Genomic DNA, 23,726 nt, shown 5'->3' with positions numbered 1-23,726 from the left:
TGCCTTCACTGAGAAAAGAATTTAATGCTTTTTCTATATTTATTTTACAAATTATACAGTAAAATACTTTTTTCTTTTGGTGTACAATACTGTGAATTTTAACACATATATAGATGCCTGAAATCACCACCACATAAGAATACAGAACATTTCCATACCCCCAAAATTCTCTCCTTTTGTCCTTATACTCATACTTTTCTCTCTGCTTCTAACCCCTGACAACCATTGATCTGTTCCTTGTCACTATAGTTTTGTCTTTTTAAGATGTCATATAAATACAGTTATATATTACATAACATTTTGATCCTATCTTCTTTCATTCAACATAATGCCTTTGGGATTTATCCAAGGTATTGTCAATAATCTTTAATTTCGGGGTGCTTGGGTGGCTCAGTCAGTTCAATGCCTGCGTTCAGCTCAGGTCATGATCTCAGGGTCCTGGGATGGAGTCCTGTATTGGGCTCCCTACTCAGCGGGGAGCCTGCTTCTTCTCTCTCTGATATTCCCCCTGCTTGTGCTCTCTGGCTCTCTCTATCAAATAAATAAAATCTTTTAAAAAATAATATTTAATTTTTATTAATGTTTTCTTTATGTATGAAGACATTGTTAATTATATAGGCAGTTATTTTTTGGTAGTAATCCATCTGATCAGTCTACCAGGACACATTTGTAGTAAATAGTAAAGGTCAGTTTAGTATGGTATAGTATTTATCAAATTGTGTCCCTTTGATCACTAACTGTATTCATGGAAAATTAGGAATCTATAATCAAATACATTTGAGAGATCTAAGATATTCTGGGTTATATGAAAGTAAATTGGATATGGTATAGTATTTATCAAATTGTGTCCCTTTGATCACTAACTGTATTCATGGAAAATTAGGAATCTATAATCAAATACATTTGAGAGATCTAAGATATTCTGGGTTATATGAAAGCAAATTGGATTCTTTACTGTATAGCTTCTTAGAATCTTTGCTATATGGCCTGAAATATAAAATTTCCAAAGGGAGATATGGTTTGTTAGTGTTTGTCAAATTTGAAATTAAAAACTATTTTTCAGGGACACCTGGGTGGCTCAGTTGGTTAGGTGGCTCAGTTGGTTAGGTGGCTCAGTTGATTAGGTGTCATGATCCCAGGGTCATAGGATCAGGCCCCACATCAGGCTCCCTGCTTAGGAGCCTGCTTCTCCTTCTGCTCTCCCTGCTTGTACTCTCTCTCTCTCTCTGTGTGTCATATAAAAAAATAAAACCTTTAAAAAAAAACTTTTTTTCAGAACATTTTTAAAGTTATATTCCACAGTTTTAGAAACATTAGACTAGAAGTAAAAAACATGTACTTTGGAGTCTGGATTTCATTTTTTATCCTTCCATTCCATACCTGCTTGCCTCTAAACAACTACACCTGTATTAATCTCAGACTCATCTGCTTTGGAGTCTGGATTTCTTTTTTTTTTTTTTTTTTTTTAAGATTTTATTTACTTATTTGTCAGAGAGAGAGGGAGAGAGAGCGAGCACAGGCAGACAGAGAGGCAGGTAGAGGCAGAGGGAGAAGCAGGCTCCCTGCTGAGCAAGGAGCCAGATGTGGGACTCGATCCCAGGACGCTGGGATCATGACCTGAGCTGAAGGCAGCTGCTTAACCAACTGAGCCACCCAGGCGTCCCTGGATTTCATTTTTTATCCTTCCATTCCATAGCTGCTTGCCTCTAAACAACTTCACCTGTATTAATCTCAGACTCATCTGCTAATGGCAGTACTTTTTAGGAGAATAGGCTTTGAAATCTGTTTGGGAGAATAGGCTTTGAAATCTGACAGCTATGTTTTCTTTTGGGCTTTTCTGCTTAGTTGTTATTTAACCTCATTAATAAAATGAGGATTATACTTATGAGAATTTAATGTGATAATTAAGTATCTAATGCAATTATAGATGAGTGATTTCCTGAGGAATTAACTTTTTGTTCAGTCATTCAGTAGCTTACAGAGAAGTGCATATATATCGGTAATTAACTTCAGACCCAGTGTTTTCTGATGCATTCATAATAAAAGCAGAAAAGGTTTTGCTTTCTTCTAATATAACAAGGACATCTTTTCCATTGTGCTTACCAAAAAAAGGAAGAATAAATTGCTTCTTATCCTATATTTGGATACTGGGAGATGAGATTAACTTTACCCCCCCTTTTACATGGAAAAAATAGATACTTATGACCTTACTAACACTTGGAGCAGATAGTTAGTTCAATATGTATGAAAAGATAATATATTTTCTAAGTCATGACATTTGTTGTAAAACAAAGCAACACAAAAATGTGCAAGAACACTTACTAATTTCATTAGAAATGACTTTTAAATCTGGAGAAGTATTAATAATATAAGCATTTATTTTATAGGAAAAAACTTGCTGCTTAGAACCACCATTACTAGGTTGGTAATTTTGTACACCAAATTACTGAAGCAAGACTAACTCATCAACTAACATAGGACTCAAGGAAAATAAATTTTTTGTATTTTTCGTATTTAGCTTACAACTCAAATATTTATGTTAAAATATTAAGATAGAATTATAAATAAAAATCAGTATACACATTTTATATGTAGATTTTAATGGAAACTTTTTTTAAAAGCTCTTTTTGTTCTTGTTATATAGCCACCCTAATAATATTAGCAAATGCCCCATTGGTAATGTTGAGTACCATGTACAGTATGAAATGAATGAGAAAAGGAATTATAAAGTGATTTTTAGAATCTTGAATTCTTAGAATTTAGAATTAAAATCTCTTAGAATTAGACTCAGAATTAGAATTTAGAATCTTAAGAATTTTAGAATTTTTTAGGTTCTTTAGTGAATAGATAAAAATGAATTATTTAGAGAAGCATATATTCTCAAAGAATTTGGTAAAATAATTGTCTAGTTCTTTTTAAAAAACTTTTGGAGAGTATTTTCAGTTTGATATTTGCTTATTTAAAATATTACATTAACATATTTTATTTTATATACATAAACTAGAGATATAGTATTAATTTAAGAAAAGTGAAAAATTATGACCCTATTTTATAACTTTCTAACAACTAGTATTTTATAGTAATCTCAGCCCTACACAATTTATCTAATTGTATCTTGCAACTAACAGAACCTAGAAAGTTTGATGTTAGTTTTAGCAGCTAGATAGAACTGGCTGACCCAAGGAAAAATTGGGAAAAACATATTTTTTGTTCTTAGATTTCTCCATCTTTTTATCATAACCCTTTCTCACAGAAACTCCATTACATAGAATTTATATGTTACCTTCTACCACTCTGGGCTTGCTATTATCACACTTAATTTTATATTGAAATTTGCCTCTTTTATCCCTTAGGAATTTTGGACCCCGCATGCCAATGGTTAATATGATAAATTAACGTAGCTTAATATAATGGTAGTGATACGGAGTTTGGAGAATCAACTAATACGTGTAGAGATGTCTTTTTGAGTCGATGAGCACCTCTGTTTCCTCCCAACTTCTCTACCTTTTCCCCAACACACCTCATCACCTTTAGACTGATTCATTAGTAATTTTAATGGTGAGAATTTACAACTAGAAAAAGGGAAATGGTAGAATAGGAAATTATTTGGGTGAGACATTTTGGACTAAGAAAGATATTTGCTGTCAAATTGTATTGTGTATAATCCTTACCAAACTTACTCTTCATTAGTTCAGTCTTATGATATTGTATCATCTTAAAGGACTTTTCAATCTCATTAACTTTTTTTCTATGCAGTGAACCATTCATAATATTTTCTGGTGGACTGTCTTATGACAAAGCTTGCAGAAGACCAAGTTTAACCATCATGCATGGAAAAGCAATTACAGTGCTTGAAATGGATCATCCTATTGTCGAATTTCTTACTTTATGTGAAACACCCTATCCAAATGGTAAGTAACAAATATTAAACTATTAATGTTGAAAATCATTCTTGAAGTAAGTTCCTAATAAAATTAAGCTTAAATATTTTTAGTTTTGGCAGCTGACATCCACTGTGGTACAACACTGTGAGCTACAGGTGCTGGAGCAGGTTCCGCAATTGTACCTACTTGACAAACTGGAAGTAAGACAAATGTAGTACAGCAGTGCTGGAGTTTCAGGTTCTTATATCAGGTAAGTGCTTTAAACTTTGATAAGGATGGTGGAAGCTGAGCTGGGAGGGTCCGATAGGGGTCCAGGGTGAAATCACTTTGGGAATCTGAGGTCTCCTAATAGCCTCTCCTAGACCAGCTCCACCCATCCCATTCCAACACTAATCAAAGTTAAAGCACTTACCTGATATCAGTGATCTATAACTCTGGTGGTAGTGCATCTGTTTCACATCTGGCTTTGCTTCAGATGCAACTGCAGCACCTCTGATTACTCTAGGATTGCTGATGTGTGGTTAGTGATTTATTTCTTTGAGAATAATTAGAAGAGTTTTCCAGAGGAGAGATGCATCCTAAATATAAAGACTTTTTGTAAACATAAAAACTAAACTTATGTGCAAACTATATAATGAAATATAATAATAATGAAATCTTTTAGTAATAGAATCTAAAAATTGAGAAGGCTGAAACATAAAATATGAGTTTATGATTAAAACAACATGTTATGTGTGTATTAAAACAATGTAGTATGCATAGTATGTATGTGTGTGTTTGTGTGTGTGTGTGTGTGTGTGTATAACTACAATTTCAAGAGGGAACGTGTATAAGAGAAAGAACACTAGACTTGGAGGCACAGTATTTGGTTTTATGATTTAGCTATGTCATTCACGAGCTAGGTGACCTTGGGTAAGTCATTTTACTTTTATGAGTTAGATTTATCATTTTTAGAAAGAGAATAATAATATTAATCCCACATGATTATTGGAAGGCCAAAATGAGCATACTCTAACTATGAAGATCTATAAATTGTTTTATTACAACTGTATTAATTGGCTTTAAATTCTTTAGTTTCATATTTAAAGCTGGGATAAATTGATATGAAATAACAATGTGGCACTTTATTTCCAAAGTTGCTGGGACAGACAAGTTACCTGTGCTGTTAATTAATCAACAAATATTTATTGGATGCTTCTATGGCCTCAGTACTACAAGGGCTTATTGAGAATAAAGATAAAGTATGAAACCGATCTCTGATATCAAATCACATAAAATCTAGTTGGATGAAGGAGATAATTATGACTTAAGTTTAAAAAATTTAAGTGCTGAGTTATATGATTCAGAGTTTACATAATGTACTAACTTATAGGTAGTAAAATAGTCAATAGCTGAAATATTCTTGCAAGTCTTCATGGAAAAAGTAGGCTTTAGATAGACTTTGAAGAATGACTTGGCACTTGAAAAGGATATTGAGTAAAGGTTTAGAACTTGTTAAGGTTTACTAGAGTGAGATCAACTTAGAGAAAAAAGTGAAAGCCTTTTAGAGGTATTTGGAAATAGAAGAATTTTGAGAAAATATTAAGATGAAAGAAAGCAACGTTTTTAGTAAAATTTGCCAAAAAGGAGTTTATGGGTTTGAATAGACACTGAAATCTTAAATTCCAGATTCCAACTTAGAGGTTTCTGTGACAGTGTTCATTAAAATGATCAAGATCTGTAACACAGGGCTGCCTGTAGGAATGGATAGAGGAAACCCACTGAATTTGGTCACCAGTTAGGTTTAGAGAGTGACATGATAGATGAGTTAAAGAGAACATATATTAAGAATAGTGGTTTCAGGGGTATCTGGGTGGCTCAATCAGTTAAGCCCCTGCCTTTAGCTCAGGTCATGATCCAGTGGTCTGGGATTGAGCCTGCTTCTCTCTCCTTCTGCCCCTGCCTCCCCCACCCTCATCTCACTCCTGCTTGCTCACTCTCTCTCAAATGAATAAATAAAATTTAAAAAAAAGAACAGTGGTTTCATATGCAATAATAACAGTTTTTGGAAAGAGAAAAAGATGTCTGATTATAAGTCAATAGAGTTGCTTGGACAGCAGATAAAGAGAAAGAAAAGGTCTTTAATATTTATTTATGAATTATAAGAATATAGGTGTTCTTTGGAGTTATGAGAATGAATGATAAAGGAATAAAGAACAAACAAAAGACCAAAAGCTGAATTTAGGAAAACACCTCCTATAAAAAGAGCTTGGAGAAAAATGTATGTGCCGGTAATAGAGGCTGATAGTGTTTGATCTCTGTAACCACGTATTTTTATGTGTGTGTGTATATATAAGTTTCTACACATCAGTAGAGATGTTAGGATAATTTCTAATAATATTAAGTAAATTATGAATTTATTGTAACTATGTCTAATCACTTCCAAGCTACAAAAATGTCTTTGTTTTTCAGAGTAGTGATAATGAGGATGGAATTTTTATTTATCAGGAGCTAAGAGAAATACTTTAACTTTACTCATAAAATATAAACATAGTTCACTATTTCTGGCTAAAACAATAATACATGAAAGTGACAGAGAAGACCCTACAATCACTGCCCTTCTAGAAGCGACTATTTCTAAGTTTATGTATTCGCCCCAAAAGTTTATGCATATATCTATGTGTACTTATCTATGTATACATTATCTCTTTTTTGTACAAATGAGAATATATTCTATGTTATTCCATATTATGCTGTTTTTCACTTAACAGTATATTTTGAGTATGATTCCATAATGGAACTTTATTCTTCTTTATAGCCATGTAGTGATAAATCTTACACATATGTTACACAAAATAAATCTATTAATTTTTAATATTAATAAATTGTTTATGACATTTGACAAATCAACTTGTTTTTTCAAAGAACACAAATGTCTCTTATCTCAAGGGGTATTCCCTAGAGTACCTAAGCAACCATACTCAGAATTTTTCAATTTTACATTTACATTTAACTAAATCTGGTCTTTTACAAGTGTCATAAATAATGCATTTCTCTTCAGAGAAATAGTAATTATGATGGAAACTTTTACCTGTTGGGGCTAAAGTTAAAAGACTGAGTCTGCTCAAAAATAGACCAGTCTAATAAGGAAGTGATACTATTGGCATCTACTGAGCGTGTAGTCTGTCAGGCTTTGCATTAAACATCTTCATATACATCTAATATTCATAAAAGTCTAAGGTAGCTATTATTTTGTCATATCAATGGGTAAAGAAATGGAATTAATTTAATTGAGTTAATGAATTTCCCTAAGATCAAACTGTTAATAAATAATAGAAAGAAAATTGAACCTAATACTTACTCCTAAAGAAATCTTTTTATTCAGAGATTACTGCAGTATAGCAAGTACTTCTACAAAGGTGAAACTTTTGCTACCATTATTATTTGAAAAGAAGCAATAATAATCTAAAACAGATGTATCTATCTAAAGTGACAAAACAGCTGTAACTACCTAAAATGATTGTGAATTTTGCTTATTCATGCCAATGTCTCAGTATTGTATTTTTGGAAGTTGCTTCCTAATGATTGCCCTAGAGAGAAGACAAAGAAAAAAAGTAATAGTATGGAACTCCAGTGTCTTTCAACTGAAAAACAAACCAACCAACCAAAACAAAACAAAACAAAAAGCCCAAACCCTAAAAACCCTAAATTCATAAATACTAAAATAATGTTGAAAACTTAAAACAGCTCTAAGAGATAAGGGAGAAGTTTGAGAACAGATTGAGTGGCTAACAGTATGAAAACTATATATTGTCATATAGACATACACCCAAACAAGGGTATACTCCTCAGTTTTGGGTTTCTGCTTCTAGCTTTTTCTTGTAGCATGTGACTTCTAAATATGAGTAAGTTCTATAGCCTCTCAAGGTTGTCTATAGGTTCTATAGCCTCTCAAGATGATAACGACCTGTGAAGGGCTGTGAAGGCCATCTTTTCCAGTTTCTCACCTAAGACTTGAATACTCTCAATAAAATTCCTACCAAATGATTGTTGAGTTTAGGATTAAATACTCTTAAAGTAACTAGTGGAAACTGCTGGAATAATGAAAACACATGAGAATTTAGAATCATAAGGCTTGAGTTAAAGTTCCACCTTTTTAGTTAACTAACTTTGTAAATTTGTGCTAATCTCATAACCTCTTTGGACTTCAGTTTTCTCTATGAAATGAAAAATAGTAATACCTGTTCTAGCTATAGAGAATCAAATATCATGATATAAGATGTTTTTATAAATACTTTTTCCTTAAATTGAGAACACTTTAACTGTGCCTTTCCTTTATAAGTATTATAGATGGAAAGCAGTGTCTTCCCTGACCACAATAACTAAATCAGTGCTCTCCCAAAAGTCATTTATTACAACATTACCTTTGATATTTCTTTTGATAGCTCACATTATTCTCTGAATTTATCTTATTTGTTTACTTATTCATGGTTTGTATACATGCCTAGAATGTAAATTCCGTGAGAGTAAGGACCTTGTCAATTTTATTTTCCATAAATCCTTTGTTCTGAGAATACTTGGTGGAACATATTGGAAGGAAGGAGGGGGTTACAGTTTAGGAATTTGAAAATCCTAAACTATCCTGAGATTCCCTGTCTTTTTGAGGTATATACTCTTAAGGACATATCTTTAAGTACATGATAAATCACATTGAATTGAAATTAAGGAGTGTTGCTCTCATAGGGATGTGAAAAATGTATCACAGCTCAGAAAGGCAGATTACTGTGTCCTTAGAACATCTCCTTGTACAAATGAAATCATATCTAAACTAGAAGGTTATGGAAGAATAAGATAAATGTTTGTGAGAAAGAAATGACAGACTCTCTTCAAATAATCTACTATCACTGCCTCATGATTATTGAGAAATGTTTAACTCTATGCCTATTCAACTTTTCATTTTCATATTCACTATAATCTTAAATACTAAGTCTGAGAAACATTATTTATTTAAAGTGCTCTTTGTTACTTATTACTTTGGCTCATATTTTGGTCTTCTGAAATCATTTAAATAACATTTGTAAGGAGATAAAGGAAATGAAAGTTCATTGTTTTATATAATATGTAATATGAAAACTTCCACTTTTTATTTTTTACTTGTAGAATTTCAAGAACCTTATGCTGTTGTAGTACTTCTGGAGAAAGATCTCATTGTAGTTGATCTGACACAAAGCAAGTAAGTTATTCATTTACAGATTAATACTGTTTTTATACTCTATTCATTACATTTAAAATATAGGAAAATCTTATAGATAACTGACAGTATATAATAGATGGTAAATATAGATGGTAAATAAAAATGTAACACATTTTTTTAAAGATTTTATTTATTTATTTGATAGTGAGAAAGAGAGAGAGAACGTATGCACGCATAGGGGGAGCAGCAGGCAGAGGGAGAAGTAGGCTTCCCACTGAGCAGGGAGCCCAATGCGGGGCTCGATCCCAGGACCCTGAGATCATGACCTGAGCCGAAGGTGGACGCTTAATCGACTGAGCCCCCCAGGTGCCCCAAAAATTGTAACACATTTTAAAGGCAACACCAGATGTTTAGAAAGATGCATTTGGAGACTGAAGACACATAAATTGGATCACGTGTCTGCTGTTAACCTAAACAAACACAACTGTTATGAAAATTTGTACAGTGTACTGTATGGCCATCTGTTAGACTATTGACCAAAGAAAAATGGCACATATTATTGGACTATTGCTGCAAAAATACAGAAGAGCAGGGTCTGGAGGGTAGACAAGATGGAGGTCTTCTTTCACTTTCTTTTCTTTCTTGTTATGTTGAAAGCAATGGTAACAAATATAAAATACTGCTGTTAGAGTGGCTCTCTCAACTCCACTGCATGGACAGTAAAAGTAGATGAAATTTATGAACACTGTCTTCTTGCTATACATTTTTATTGTAAATGATAGGCATGAAACTGACTTTCCTTTACTTTTTTCCTTTTTTAATTGAAGTATATTTAACAACAATGTTATATTAGTTTTAGGTGTACAACATATTGATTCAGCATTACTTAGTGTTTACCACAATAAGTGTAATCACCATCTGTTGTGTTACAGTATTATTACAATATTATTTTTGTTCCCTATGCTGTACTTTTCATCTCTGTGACTTACATATATCATAGCTGAAAGTTTGTAGCTCTTAATCCCCTTTATTTCACCTATTAGCCCGTTGTTTCCCCTTTGGCAATCACCAGCTTTTTCTCTGTATTTATGACTCTAGTATTTTTGTTTCTTTGCTTGTTTTGTTTGTTAGATTCCACATGTGAGTGAAATTATATGGTATTTTTATCTGTCTGACTTCTTTCATTTAGGATAATTTCTTCCAGTGCCATCCATTTTGTCACAAATATCAATATCTCGTTAGTTTTTATGGCTAAGTAATATTTGGTAGATAGGTCGATAGATCAACAGATAGAAATAGATTGCTTTTATATCTTGGCTAGTGGAAATAATGCCACAATAAACATAGGGGGCATACATATTTTTTAATTAGTGTTTTTGTTTTCTTCGGGTAAATTCCCACTAGTATGACTACTGGATCTTATGGTATTTCTATTTTTAACTCTTTGAAAAACCTCCATACTGTTTTCCATGGTGGCTATACCAATTTACATTCCACCAACAGTGCACTAGGGTTTCTTTTCCTCTACCTCTTTGGCAACACTTGTTATTTCTTTTCTTTTTTATTCTAGTCATTCTGACAAGTGTAAGGTGACATCTTATTGTAGTTTTGATTTGCATTTCCTAATGATTTGTGATGTTGGACATCTTATCATTGTCTATTAGCTATTTGTAGGTCTTTGGAAAAAGGTCTATTCAAGTCCTCCGCCCTTTCTTAATTTTATTTTTTCATTGTTCCAAGATTCATTGTTTATGCACCACACTCAGTGCTTCATGCAATATGTGCCCTCCTTAACACCCACAACCAGGCTCACCTATCCCCCCCAAAAAAACCTCAGTTTGTTTCTCAGAGTCCACAGTCTCTCATGCTTTATCTCCCCCTCCTGATATCCCCCAATTCACTTTTCCTTTCCTTCTCCTAATGTCCTCCATGTTACTCCTTATGCTCCACAAGTAAGTGAAACCATATGATACTTGACTCTCTCTACTTAACTTATTTCACTCAGCATAATCTCCTCCAGTCCTGTTTGTGTTGATACAAAAGTTAGGTATTCATCCTTTCTAATGGAGGTGTAATACTTCATTGTATAAATGGACCATATCTTCTTTATCCATTCGTCTGTTGAAGGGCATCTTGGCTCTTTCCACAGTTTGGCAATTATGGCCATTGCTGCTATGAACATTGGGGTACAGATGGCCCTTCTTTACTCTACATCTGTATATTTGGGGTAAATACCCAGTAGTGCAATTGCAGGGTCATAGGGTAGCTCTATTTTTAATTTCCTAAGGAAACTCCACACTGTTTTCCAAAGTGGCTGCATGAGCTTGCATTCCCATTAACAATGTACGAGGGTTCCCCTTTCTCCACATCCTCTCCAACACTTGTTGTTTCCTGTCTTGTTAATTTTGGCCATTCTAACTGGTGTAAGGTGGTATCTAACTGTGATTTTTATTGGAATCTCCCTGATGGCCAATGACAATGAACATTTTTTTTCATGTGTCTGTTAGTTATTTTTATGTCTTCTTTGGAGAAGTGTCTGCTTTCAATCAGATTATTTATAGGGGTTTTGGTGTTGATTTGTGTAAGTTTTTTATATATTTTGGATATTAACCTTTTATCAGAGATATCATTTGCAAATATCTTCTCCCATTCAGTAAGTTACCTTGTCATTTTGTTGATTGTTTCCTTCATTGTCATAAAAGCTTTTTATTTTGTTATAGTCCCAATAGTTTATTTTTGCTTTTGTTTCCTTTACTGGAGGAGATGTATCTAGAAAATGGTTTCTACAGCAGATGTCAAAGAAATTACTGCCTGTGTTTTCTTCCAAAGTTTTTATGGTTCCAGATTTTGCGTTTAGGTCTTTAATTCGAGTTTATTTGTGTATATGGCATAAAAAGTGGTCTAATTTCACTCTTTTACTTGTAGCTGTCCAGTTTTCATAGCACCTTATTCGAAGAGACTGTTTTTTCCCCATTGTGTCTTCTTGCCTCCTTTGTTGTAGATTAAGTGACCATATAAATGTGGGTTTATTTTTGGACATTCTTTTCTGTTCTGTTGGACTATGTTATGTGTCTTGAGTTTTTTTGGATTTTTGTTTTGTTTTATTTTGTTTTTGCCAGTACTATGTTGTTCTGATTATTACAGTTCTAGTAGTACATCTTGAAATCTGTTGAGATACCTCCAGTTTTGTTCATCTTTCTCAAGATTACTTTGGTGGAGGGCACCGGGGTAGCACAGTCAGTTAAGCATCTGACCCTTGGTGTCAGCCCTGCTTGTGATCTCAGGCTTGGGGGATTGAGCCCTGCATAGGGCTCCATTCTCAGTGCGGAGTCTACTTGAGATTCTCTCGCTCCCTCTTCCCCTCCCCACCAGTCTCTCTCCAATATAATAAATAAATCTTTTAAAAAGGATTGTTTTGGCTATTTGAGGTCTTTTGTGGTTCCATACAGATTTTAGGATTCTTCTAGTTTTATGAAAAATGCTGATGGTATTTTGATAGAGATTGAGTTAAATGTGAAGATTGCTTTGGGTAGTATGGACATTTTAATAATATTCTTGCAACTTATGAGCATGGAATATCTTTCCATTCATTTATGTCCTCTTTATTCATCATGTTTTATAGTTTTCAGAGTACAAGTCTTTCATTACCTTCGTTCAGTATATTCCAAGGTATTTTATTCTTTTTGGTACAATTTTAAGTGGGATTATTTTTAAATTTGTCTTTCTGCTTCTTCATTATTGGTGTATAGATATGCAACAGATTTTTGTATATTAGTTATTTATCCCACAACTTTATTGAATTCATTTACCCATTCTAGTAGTTTTTTGATGGTCTTTAGGGTTTTCTATATATAGTCTCATGGCATCTGCAAATAATGACAGTTTTACTTCTCCCTTACCAGTTTAGATGTGTTTTGTTTTTCTTGTCTGAATTCTGCAGCTAGGATTTCCAATACTATGTTGAATAAAAGTGGCAGGAGTGGACATCCTTCTCTTCAGCTCTCAGATTTTCACCATTAAGTATGATGTTAGCTGTGGGTTTTTTATTTATGACCTTTATTATGTTGAGGTATATTCCCTCTAAACTCACTTTGTTGAGAGTTTTTATGAGTAATGGATGTTGTATTTTGTTAAATGTTTTTCTGAATATATTGAGATGGTCATATGGTTTTTATCCTCTTTCTTATTAATGTGATATATCTCATTGATGGATTTGCATATAACAACCATCCTTGTATCCCTGGAATAAATTTCACTTGATCATGTGAGTCATGCTTTTAATATATTGTTGAATGTAGTTTGCCAATATTTTGTTTGAGGATTCTGGCATCTATGTTCATCAGAGATACTGACCCATAAATTTTTTTGTAGTTGTCTACTTTTGGTATCACAGTAATGCTGGCCTCATAGAATGAATCTGGAATTTTCATTACTCTTCTATTTTTTAGAATCATTTAAGAAAAAGGTTAACTCTTCTTTAAATGTTTGGTAGAAATTGTCTGTGAAGCTGTCTAGTGTAGTTTTGTTTATTGGGAGTTTTTGATTACTGAATCAATTCTATTACTAGTAACAGTTCTGTTCATATATTCTATTTTCCTAAATCAATTATGGAGGATTATGTTTCTAGAAATTTATCCATTTTGTATTTCTGTGGTGTTAATTATTTTTTCTTCATTTCTGATTTTGTTTGTGTACTCCCTCTTTTTTCCTTGATGAGTCTGGCTAAAAGATTATCAGTTTTTTAAAATCATTTTAAAGAACCCGCTCTGGGGCACCTGGATGGCTCAGTTGGTTAAGCACCTGCCTTTGGCTCATGTCATGATCCTAATATCCTAGGTTTGAGCCCCAAAACAGGCTCCATTCTCAGCAGGGAATCTGCTTCTCCCTTTCCCTCTGCCACTCCTCCTGCTTGTGCTCTCTCTATGTCAAATAAATAAATAAAATATTTTTTAAAAAGTAAATAACCAGCTCTTGATTTAATTGAGCTTTCCTATTGTGTGTGCATATTTGTCTCTCTTTTATTTATTTCTCTCTAATATTTATTATTTCCTCTCTTCTACTGGCTTTCAGCTTTGTTCTTCAATTTCTGGCTCCTTTAATTATAAGGTTAGATTGTTTGAGGTTTTTATTATTTCTTGAGGTAAGCCTGTATTGTTATAAACTTCTCTCTTACAACTGCTTTCGCTGTGTTCCAAATATTTTTTTTTAAAGATTTTATTTATTTGTTTGACAGAGAGCATGCGCACATGAAAGAGCACTAGCAGGGGGAGTGGCAGAGGGAGAAGCAGACTCCCCACTGAGCATGGAGCCTGACATGGGGCTAGATCCCAGAGATCATGAGACCATGACCTAAGCCAAAGGGAGAAACTTAACCGACTGAGCCAACCAGGCACCCCATGTCCCAAAGATTTTGGACCATTGTGTTTTTATTTTCATTTGTCTCCATGTATTTTTTAATTTCCTCTTTGATTTCTTGGTTGATGCATTGGTTGGTTCATAGTTGGTTTATATGTTTGTTCTTTCCAGATTTTCTTGCAGTTTTCATTTTCCTATCTTTGTCATTAGAAAATATGCTTGAGATGATATTAATCTTCTTAAATTTTTTGAGACTTATTTTGTGGCCTAACATGGGATCTATCTTGGAGAATGTTTCATGTGCAATTGAAAAGAATGTGTATTCTGCTGGTTTGGTGTGGAATGATCTTTATTTATCTCTATGCATCTGGTCTGTTGTGCCATTCAAAGTCACTATTTCCTTTAGGTTTTCTGTCTGATCTATCCATTGATATAAATGGGGTGGTGAAGTCCCCTAATATTATTGTATAACTATCAATTTTTTTCTCTTTATGTTTGTTTATATGTGCTTTATGTATTTGGGTGCTCCAGTTTGGGTACATAGGTATTTAAAATTGTTATATAATCTTCTTGGATGTTCCCTTTACCATTATGTAGTGACTCTTTATCTTTCATTAGTCTTCATTTTAAAGTCTTTTTTATCTAAGTATTGGTACCCCCAGGTTTTGTTTTGTTTTGTTTTTGCTTTCATTTGCATGGTTTATGGTTTTTCAGCCCTTCACTGTCACTCTGTGTGTGTCTTTAGGTCCAAAGCGAGTCTCGCGTCTTGTAGTCAGCATATAGATGGGTCTTGTTTTTTTAACCATTTAGTCATGTAATTCTTTTGATTAGAGCATTTATCCCCTTTAAAGTAAATTGTTTCTTAGTTGTTTTTATATTTCTTCTCTGTCCCTTTCTTCTTCTCTCTCTCTCTTCTTGTGATTTGATGACTTTCTTTATTGTTATGCTTGGATTACTTTCTGTTTATTTTGTGTGTATCTACTGTAGGTTTTTAATTTGTGGTTACCATAAGTTTATATATAACATGGGTATGGCAGTTTATATTAACTTGATGGTTGCTTAAGTTTGAATGCATTCTAAAAGTATTAAATTTTTAATCTGTCTCCATGTTTTATGTATATGATGTCATAATTTACATATTTTTATTTTGTATATACTTTTACTGGTTTTCTAGATATAATTTTCTATGTTTCTGTTTTAACCTCCATACTGGCTAAGTGACTAATCTACTACATTCATTACATGTTTGCTTGTACCCATGAACTTTCTTCCTTTCATAATTTTTTTCTAGTTAGGGCTTTTTCTTTCCACTCAAAGAATTCTGTTTAACATTTATTATCAGTCTGGTTTAGTGGTGATGACCTCTTTTAACTTTTGCTTGGGAAACATTTTCTCTTTCCTTCTATTCCGAACAGTAACTTTGCTAGACAGAGTATTCTTGGTTGCTTGTTTTTTCCTTTCAGCACTTTGAATATATCATGCGACTAGCTTTTGGCCTACAAAGTTTCTGCTGAAAAATCAGCTGATAGCCTTATGGGATTTCCATTTATGTAACTGTTTTGTTTTTTTCTCTTGTTGCTTTTAAAATTCCATTACTTTTTGCCATTTTAATTATTATATGTCTTGGTATTGACCTCCTTGGGTTAATCTTATTAGGAGCTTTTTGTGATTCCTGTATCAGATGTCTGTTTTCTTCCCCAGATAAGGGAAATTTTCAGCTATTATTTCTTCAAAAAAGTTTTATGCCTCCTTCTTTCTCTTATCCTTTTGGGTTCCCTATAATGTGAATGTTAATACTTAATGATGTTGCTGAGTTTCCTTAACCTATTCTCATATTTTTTATTCTTGGTTAGTTTCTTCCTTTCCAATATCCTGTCTTCCACCTACCCTAATCTGCTTTTTAATCTGTCTAGTGTGTTTTTATTTCAACTATTGTATTTTCCATCTCTGCCTGGCTCTGTTTTATATTTTCTATCTCTTTATTGAAGTTCTCACTGAATTCATCCACTCTTTTTTGAAGTCCAATGAATATCTTTATAACCATTACTTTGCTTTTTATTTATTTATTTATTTATGCATTCTTAATTAATTTTTTATTTATTTATTTTTTAATTTTAATTTTTTTTTAATTTTTTATTTTTTATAAACATATATTTTTATCCCCAGGGGTACAGGTCTGTGAATCACCAGGTTTACACACTTCACAGCACTCACCAAAGCACATACCCTCCCCAATGTCCATAATCCCACCCCCTTCTCCCAAACCCCCTCCCCCCAGCAACCCTCAGTTTGTTTTGTGAGATTAAGAGTCACTTATGGTTTGTCTCCCTCCCAATCCCATCTCATTACTTTGCTTTTTTATCAGGCATACTGCTTGTCTCTGCTTTGCTTAGATCTTTTGCTGTGATTTTATTCTTTCATTTTGGGACATATCCCCTCTATCTCATTTTGTCTAACTCTATGTTTTACTGTGTTAGGGAGCTCAGCTATATCACCTGGTCTTGAAAATCATGGCCTTATGTAGAGGAAGAGATCTTGTGGTGCCTTTTCATGATAATTCTCCTAGTCACCAGAGCTAGATGCTTCTGGAGGATAATCTCTAGGGTTGTGTATACCCTAGTTTGTGACTGGGTAGTATCTATCCTCAGCCCAGTCATCAGCAGTGATCCACTTTGCCTGCTCTGAGTGCATTGGACAGGGTTTTGTCCCTGTGCTGTTGAGGGGCCTAAGGTCTCTATGGGCTTATAGGTGGGTAGGGTCAACAGTCAGCCTAACTGTCTACAGTTAGCCTCTGCAGAGGCACACCCCATGGCAAGGTTTTCTCCTGTTTGGCCCACAGTGGCTTTTGTTGATGGGTGGGCCGAGAACTAGACTAGGTATTTGCAGTCTCTACAATAACTGTGGGTACACTGACCAATAGGGCTCTCTCTCTCTGCATAGTCACTAAAAGGCCTGGTTGCTGGAATTGTAGACATGCTGTTGTGTGGGGTTATCTCCCTCTCTCCCCAAGTCAGGAGTCGTTTTGGAGTGGCACTAGTCCCTACCAGGGATAATTGCAGGATACAGAGGGGCAGGAGCTGCTTTGCAATGATGCCTGCAAAGGCAGGTGGGATGGATTGGGTAGGGCACACAGTGCTAGCAAGATAGGTGGAGAATATTAGGGCTGCCTTGCAAGTGTCCAGCTATCTAGGCTGGGGGATGGAAGGAAAAATGGCACCCACTAACTCTTGTTCTTGGAGAAGTCTCCTGAAGATCACTGTCCCTCCATTGTACATTTTGAGATTAGTAAATTTTCAAACTACTGATTCTATGCTATTTCTCAGTGGGGTTTTTTATTATGCTGGCTCTTTAAGGGCAGAGTCTCAGTTTCCTACTTCCCTCTGGCTTTCTTGGAGTTAAACCCATTCCCAGTGCAGATCCCCAATGCCTGGGATGCCTGGTGTGGAGTATAATCTTCTTGCTTCTCCATGCTTGGTATCCCTGTCATTTATGTTTAGCCCTATCAGGAGTTTGGTTTCTAACCACATCTTTGCCCCTCTTACCTTTTTCAGTGTGGCCTCTTCTCTACAACTGACTATGGAAAGTCTTCTTCTGCCAGTCTTTAGATCATTTTCAGAGTTAGTTGCACAGATGTCATTGTTATCTTGGTGTATCCATGCGACAAAGTAAGCTCAGGATCCTACTACTCTGCTATCTTTCTCCTGACTCTGATTTTTCCTCATTCTGTACTCTAGACCCACTGATCTTCTCTTAGCCCTTTACATGCAGAAGTTTTGTACATTCTCTCTCTTCTGCATGTATTAATTTTCCCTTCCTTTTTCTTCTTATTCGCATCTTATCTGTAAAAAACTCAACTCATATATCATTACTTCATTAAATTTTTTTTCATTGCCTATATAACTTGGTCAAATATCCTATTACAGACTTGCATACTTCCCTTGCTCCTCTCCTTCATAGCTCTGGCCCAGATAAAATTTTCCATTTGTTTACAATTGTTTTAAAGATTCTCTACTAGACTGTAGGTATCATGAAGGAGGAGCTTTGTCTGCACATGGAGTTGGTTCTCAGTAAATTTTTGTTGAATGACATACAGCCTGAGTTCTACTTTCTGTCATTTAAAAATATCAGAGATGGGCACCTGGGGGTGGCTCAGTTGGTTAAGTGTCTGGCTCTTCATTTCAAAGTTGTGGAATTGAGTCCTGCACTGGGCCCCTCACTTAGCAGGGAGTCTACTGGAGATGCTCTCTCTCTCCCTCCCTACCATGTTCTCTCAAATAAATAAATCTTTACCAAAATATACCAGAGCCAAGTTCTTTATGTTCATTTTCAGCATATAATATTTCAGTATTTTGAAGGGGATATAGGATTAGGGTCATAAGATCATCATCACTGATTTTGCCTAGATACTCTATTTATCAACATTAAATTTAATTAAATTTCATATACATGTATGGAGTTATGTCTATTCCTCTAAGTTCTAATATTGGTTTTATCAAAATGTACTGTTCTGATCTCAGTGGTACTCTTCTTTCTGTGCCATATTTCTTGGTTTCCTAACCAAGAATTTATTATATTTATTATATTAATTACTATTAACCAATTATATTATTGTATTACATTAATTATATTTTACATAATATTTATAATTATATTTTATATAATATCTTTCAAGGCCCATTATAGCTTTAATACTCAGTGTTTTCAGTATATATATTTATTATTACACTTTTTATTAGTTTATATTAATATGTGAAATGACATTTTGCCACTTTTTAGTAGCCAATATATTTTAGCAATAAGAATTCTTAATGTGGTTCTATACAGATACCCATTTTTTAAATTATGGTAGGCTTGAGAATATGAAATATACCATATCCATAAGTCTATATTCCCACGATATTCTCTAGATTACTTTGGAAATGATCTTAAGCATATATAATCATACACACACCTAAACAGAAAACTTATCTTTCAATTATTGCTGCCAAAAGAAAAAAAAAAAAACAGAAACATTTGTATATGTATTACCTCACTGGAAAACACATTAAATTACTAAGATATTTTAACATTTATATTTACATGAAATTGTACATAGATAAAACACCTAATATGCTTTAATACATTGACTAATAAGTCAACATGATGAATACACTTTCAGTTTAACATAATTCATTCTACCCATATTACCAAAGTGGTGTCACTGTGGAATTTTGGAATTACAGAGAAGACAGAATTTATTCAAGTAAAATTATACCTGTATTCATATTAAATTTTACAGATAATCTTTTTTTTTTCAGCATAACAGTATTCATTGTTTTTGTACCACACCCAGTGCTCCATGCAATCTGTGCCCTCTCTAATACCCACCACCTGGTTCCCCCAACCTCCCACCCCCCCACCACTTCAAACCCCTCAGATTGTTTTTCAGAGTCCATAGTCTCTCATGGTTCACTTCCCCTTCCAATTTCCCCCAACTCCCTTCTCCTAACTCCCCATGTCTTCCATGCTATTTGTTATGCTCCACAAATAAGTGAAACAGATAATCTTAAAAGAGCATTCTTGTTCATGTATTTGATCCTTATTTTATGATACTTAAGTGAAATGTATAATATTTAGAAGATATTAGGATTTGTTTTATAAGTGATTTCATTTTTTAATCTTTGAAAAATAACACTAATATATTGTCTTCATCTGTTAGTTTTCCAATCTTTGAAAATCCGTATCCCATGGACATTCATGAATCACCAGTTACATGCACAGCATACTTTGCTGATTGCCCACCAGACCTGATTCTAGTACTCTACTCTATAGGAGTCAAGCATAAAAAACAAGGATACAGTAATAAGGTAAAAGTAACAACGAAAAATAAGTTTTTTTATATTCATATTATATGATCATACTATTTCATGTTCTTTTCTGACCTTCCATATAAGAAGACTTGAACTAAAATCTTTTGAGGCCATAAGCTATTGTCTATAAAAGACATAACTTGTGAAATTAAAATTTTTTAAATGTTACACAGCTTTAAACCTATAAGAAGAGTACACATTTCTTATATACTTAGTATATACATACATACTGAGATATACTTATCTATCATATATATTTATAAACTAAGTATATATTTATATTAGCATATAATTGAATCATAAAATATAGTTTTTAATTATTTTATATGATTGTGTTTCTCAAAATTTAAGAGTCAACTCTTAAGTTAATTGTTATTCGATGGTTAATAAGACATAATTAACAGTCATTTGTTAAATAATTTTCTAAATTACATTTTGTTATATTTAAAGGATTTAAATACTTACAATAGCAATAGACTCCCTTTTTATGATTTCTATTTGCACAAAGCTATTGGAATGGACAACTCAAGAGAGTACAATTTACATAGTATTCTGTGTTAAGCAGAATTAATGATAGTTTGGTGGCACACAGACTATGTGACAAATATAGCAACACTGTGGTTGTATGATTAAAATTCTTGTTAAATAAATAGTAATATTTGCTAAACTTTATATTTTTAAAGGAGAGGGAATTGTGCATTTGGAATTGTTTTGTCCAAAGAAAGAATTAAAAGCTAGCTGCACACTTCATCCTTTGTTACTTTACAGCTATTTATTTTTAAGTGAATTTTTTGCCATTATTTTCAAATGTTTTCATTTTTAAAGTTTGTTATCTAAATTTAAAAAATAAAACTCATAAATTCTTCCTGAATAATCTATTTAGGAGTGGCCAATCAGTGGAGGAGCTTGGAACCTTGGAACACAAACATATCCAGAAATTATTATTACTGGGTAAGTGGGATGTGATGTGTGAGTCCACCAATTAATCAACAAAAGATTTTATTGAATTTTTACACTTTCCTATAACTGTGTTCTAGGAAGTACCAGAAATATTATTACTTCCTATACCAACTGACTTCATGCTCTAATATTAGGAATGAAAATAGACAGAACAACAGATAAGGATGATATTTAAAAGATTATAAGAGGCTGTCCTTATGAGATATGGAACAGATATACTTCCTATTTTTCCCACTAAGTACCACCCAAAGCCCTGGGTATTAGGTTTAAAAAAAAACATAAGATGACTGGAAAAGGTGGAGAGAAGTGATGATGTCTAGGGTCCCCCAACACCCCAGAAATGACATGATGGTGAGTTTCTTGGGTTTTCTTTTTGCTCCATATATCCCAGAATTGGAGCTGAAGTACTTCGGAACTTAGAACTGCCAATGGGCACACACAAAACAATAAAAAAAGCCTGCCAAAGGATGAGCTAAGGGGACCTATAAAGACAGAAAAGTGTTAGAAAATAATCCAATCACCACAGAAAAATCTATGGCCTAGAACAAACCACTCCACCAGAGGCTAAGAGGGGAGCAACAGTTTCTCACATTGAGCAAAAACAGAGTAGGGGAACTTTTAACCCTGCTGGGTGGTAATGAAACCCATCACCTGTAGTGTTAGAGGAGATCATGTGGGAACCATAATTCCAACCACCACCCAGCAATAATGAGGAGCCACACATTTTCTTCTTCTCTGGTGACTGCAAGTCTACTAAGGAAAGAAGAAAGATAACAAGGCTGAAAAATCACATAAGGCATAATAGCTGAAAACTTCCTAAATTTGGCAATAGACATGATCCTATAGATTCCAGAAGTTGAATGAACAAGTCATCTACAAGACACCCATCATAGTCAAACTTCTGAACACTGAACACCAAGTAAAAAATCATGAAAACAATGAAACAAGTGATGCCTTACTGATAGTGTAAAACCAATTGATGACAGTGGATTTCTCATCAAAAACCATGGAAGCCAGAAGAAAATCTGATCTGTTTCAAGTGCTGAAATAAAACAACTGATAATCCAGAATCCTATACTTAACAAAAACTGTCACAGCTCATATTCAGGTGGAAAGTCCAACTTGCATCTTCTTTCTTGAGAGGGAAATAGAGAAACAGAATGCACATTCAGTGTTCCTCCTTTTCTAGGGTATCCCCAAGAGATTTCACTCAGGTGAAACAGAATCTAAAGTACTGATGAAACATGGACACCTTCAGGCAGAGAATAAAAGAGCTCAGTGGTTTGTTGAAGCACCAAAAAACTTACAGTGCTGCTGGGAGACAACAGAGTGAGCAAGAGACTACAAGCTACTGATAAAGAAACAGGAAACCTAATTAGGAAATTATATGCACAAGCCCAAAGAAGACACATCTTCTTTAAAGTTTTGAGAAGCCCCCAGGATTTCTACCTGGACTGATTGGTGAGGTCTTCCCCTATAAAGCCAATTCATAAGAGGTGGCAGTAGTGCTATATCCAAAACAAGATATGACAAGAAGCACAAAGAAATAGTGAAATATGGCCCAGTTGAGGAACAAAAAACACCTCCAAGAAGTGACCCTAAAGAAATGGATACCTGTGAATTACCTGACAGTTCAGAATAAGTGTCTTAAAGAAGCTCAATGCATTATAAGAGTACACAGACAACTAAATAAAATCAGGAAAATGATGAGTGAATGAAATGAGAATATTAATGAAGAGCAGCTACAAAAAAGAAACAAAAAGATATTTTGGAGGAAAATACAACAGAAGACTTGATTAGTAGAAAGAATCAGCAAACTTGAAGATAGGTAATATGAAAATTATCAAGTCAGAAAAACAAAAATGCCTAAAGGACTTATTGAATACCATTAAGTAAATCAATATAAGCACTGTGGAGGTCCCAGCAGGAGAAGAGAGAGAAAATGGGGCTGAAAATTTTCCAAATATGAGTTAGGAAATGAACATATATATTCCAGAACCTCCAAATACACCAATGAAGGTGAACCCAAAGAGGCCCATTTTGAGATACATCATAATCAAATGGCCAAACACAAGGAAATAATCTTGAAAGCAGCAACAGAAAAGCTACTCATCAGTTACATGGAAAGTCCCATAAGATATCAGTGGATTTCTCAGAAGAAACATTTTGGAATAAAAGTGACTAGTTTGATATATTCAAAGTGCAAGAAAGAAAAAAAAAAAAAAGCCAGCCTAGAATACTGTATCTGGAAAACTACTTCAGAAATGAAGGAGAAATAAAGAACTTCCAAGACAAAAGCTGAGCATATTTATCACCAATACACTTGCCTTACTAGAACTGTTAAAGGGAGTCCTTCAAGTCAAAATGAATGAACACTAGACAGCAAAATAAAGCATAAGAAAATATATAGGCAAAACCAAAATCTTATAACATAGTATATAATGGTATATATAGTGATAGTATATAAATAACTTTATATGTTTTATATATACCACTTTATATAGT

General features: G+C 33.8%; 1 protein-coding gene across 9 annotated transcripts in view; it reads left to right on the top strand.

The window, feature by feature from the left end:
• The window catches only part of STXBP5L (syntaxin binding protein 5 like), a 542,570-nt gene that overhangs the window by 362,040 nt on the left and 156,804 nt on the right, over positions 1-23,726 (top strand). For all 9 annotated transcript variants that reach the window (XM_032347423.1, XM_032347416.1, XM_032347410.1 and 6 more), the window contains exons 11-14: positions 3,757-3,911; positions 9,024-9,096; positions 20,111-20,258; positions 21,145-21,212. In XM_032347423.1, the coding sequence (XP_032203314.1) occupies positions 3,757-3,911; positions 9,024-9,096; positions 20,111-20,258; positions 21,145-21,212 (444 nt within the window). The remainder of the gene's footprint in view (positions 1-3,756; positions 3,912-9,023; positions 9,097-20,110; positions 20,259-21,144; positions 21,213-23,726) is intronic.

The sequence above is a fragment of the Mustela erminea genome, chromosome 1 (genome assembly GCF_009829155.1).
Source record: "Mustela erminea isolate mMusErm1 chromosome 1, mMusErm1.Pri, whole genome shotgun sequence".
NCBI lineage: Eukaryota > Metazoa > Chordata > Mammalia > Carnivora > Mustelidae > Mustela > Mustela erminea.
This window is presented reverse-complemented; position numbering and strand designations above follow the sequence as displayed.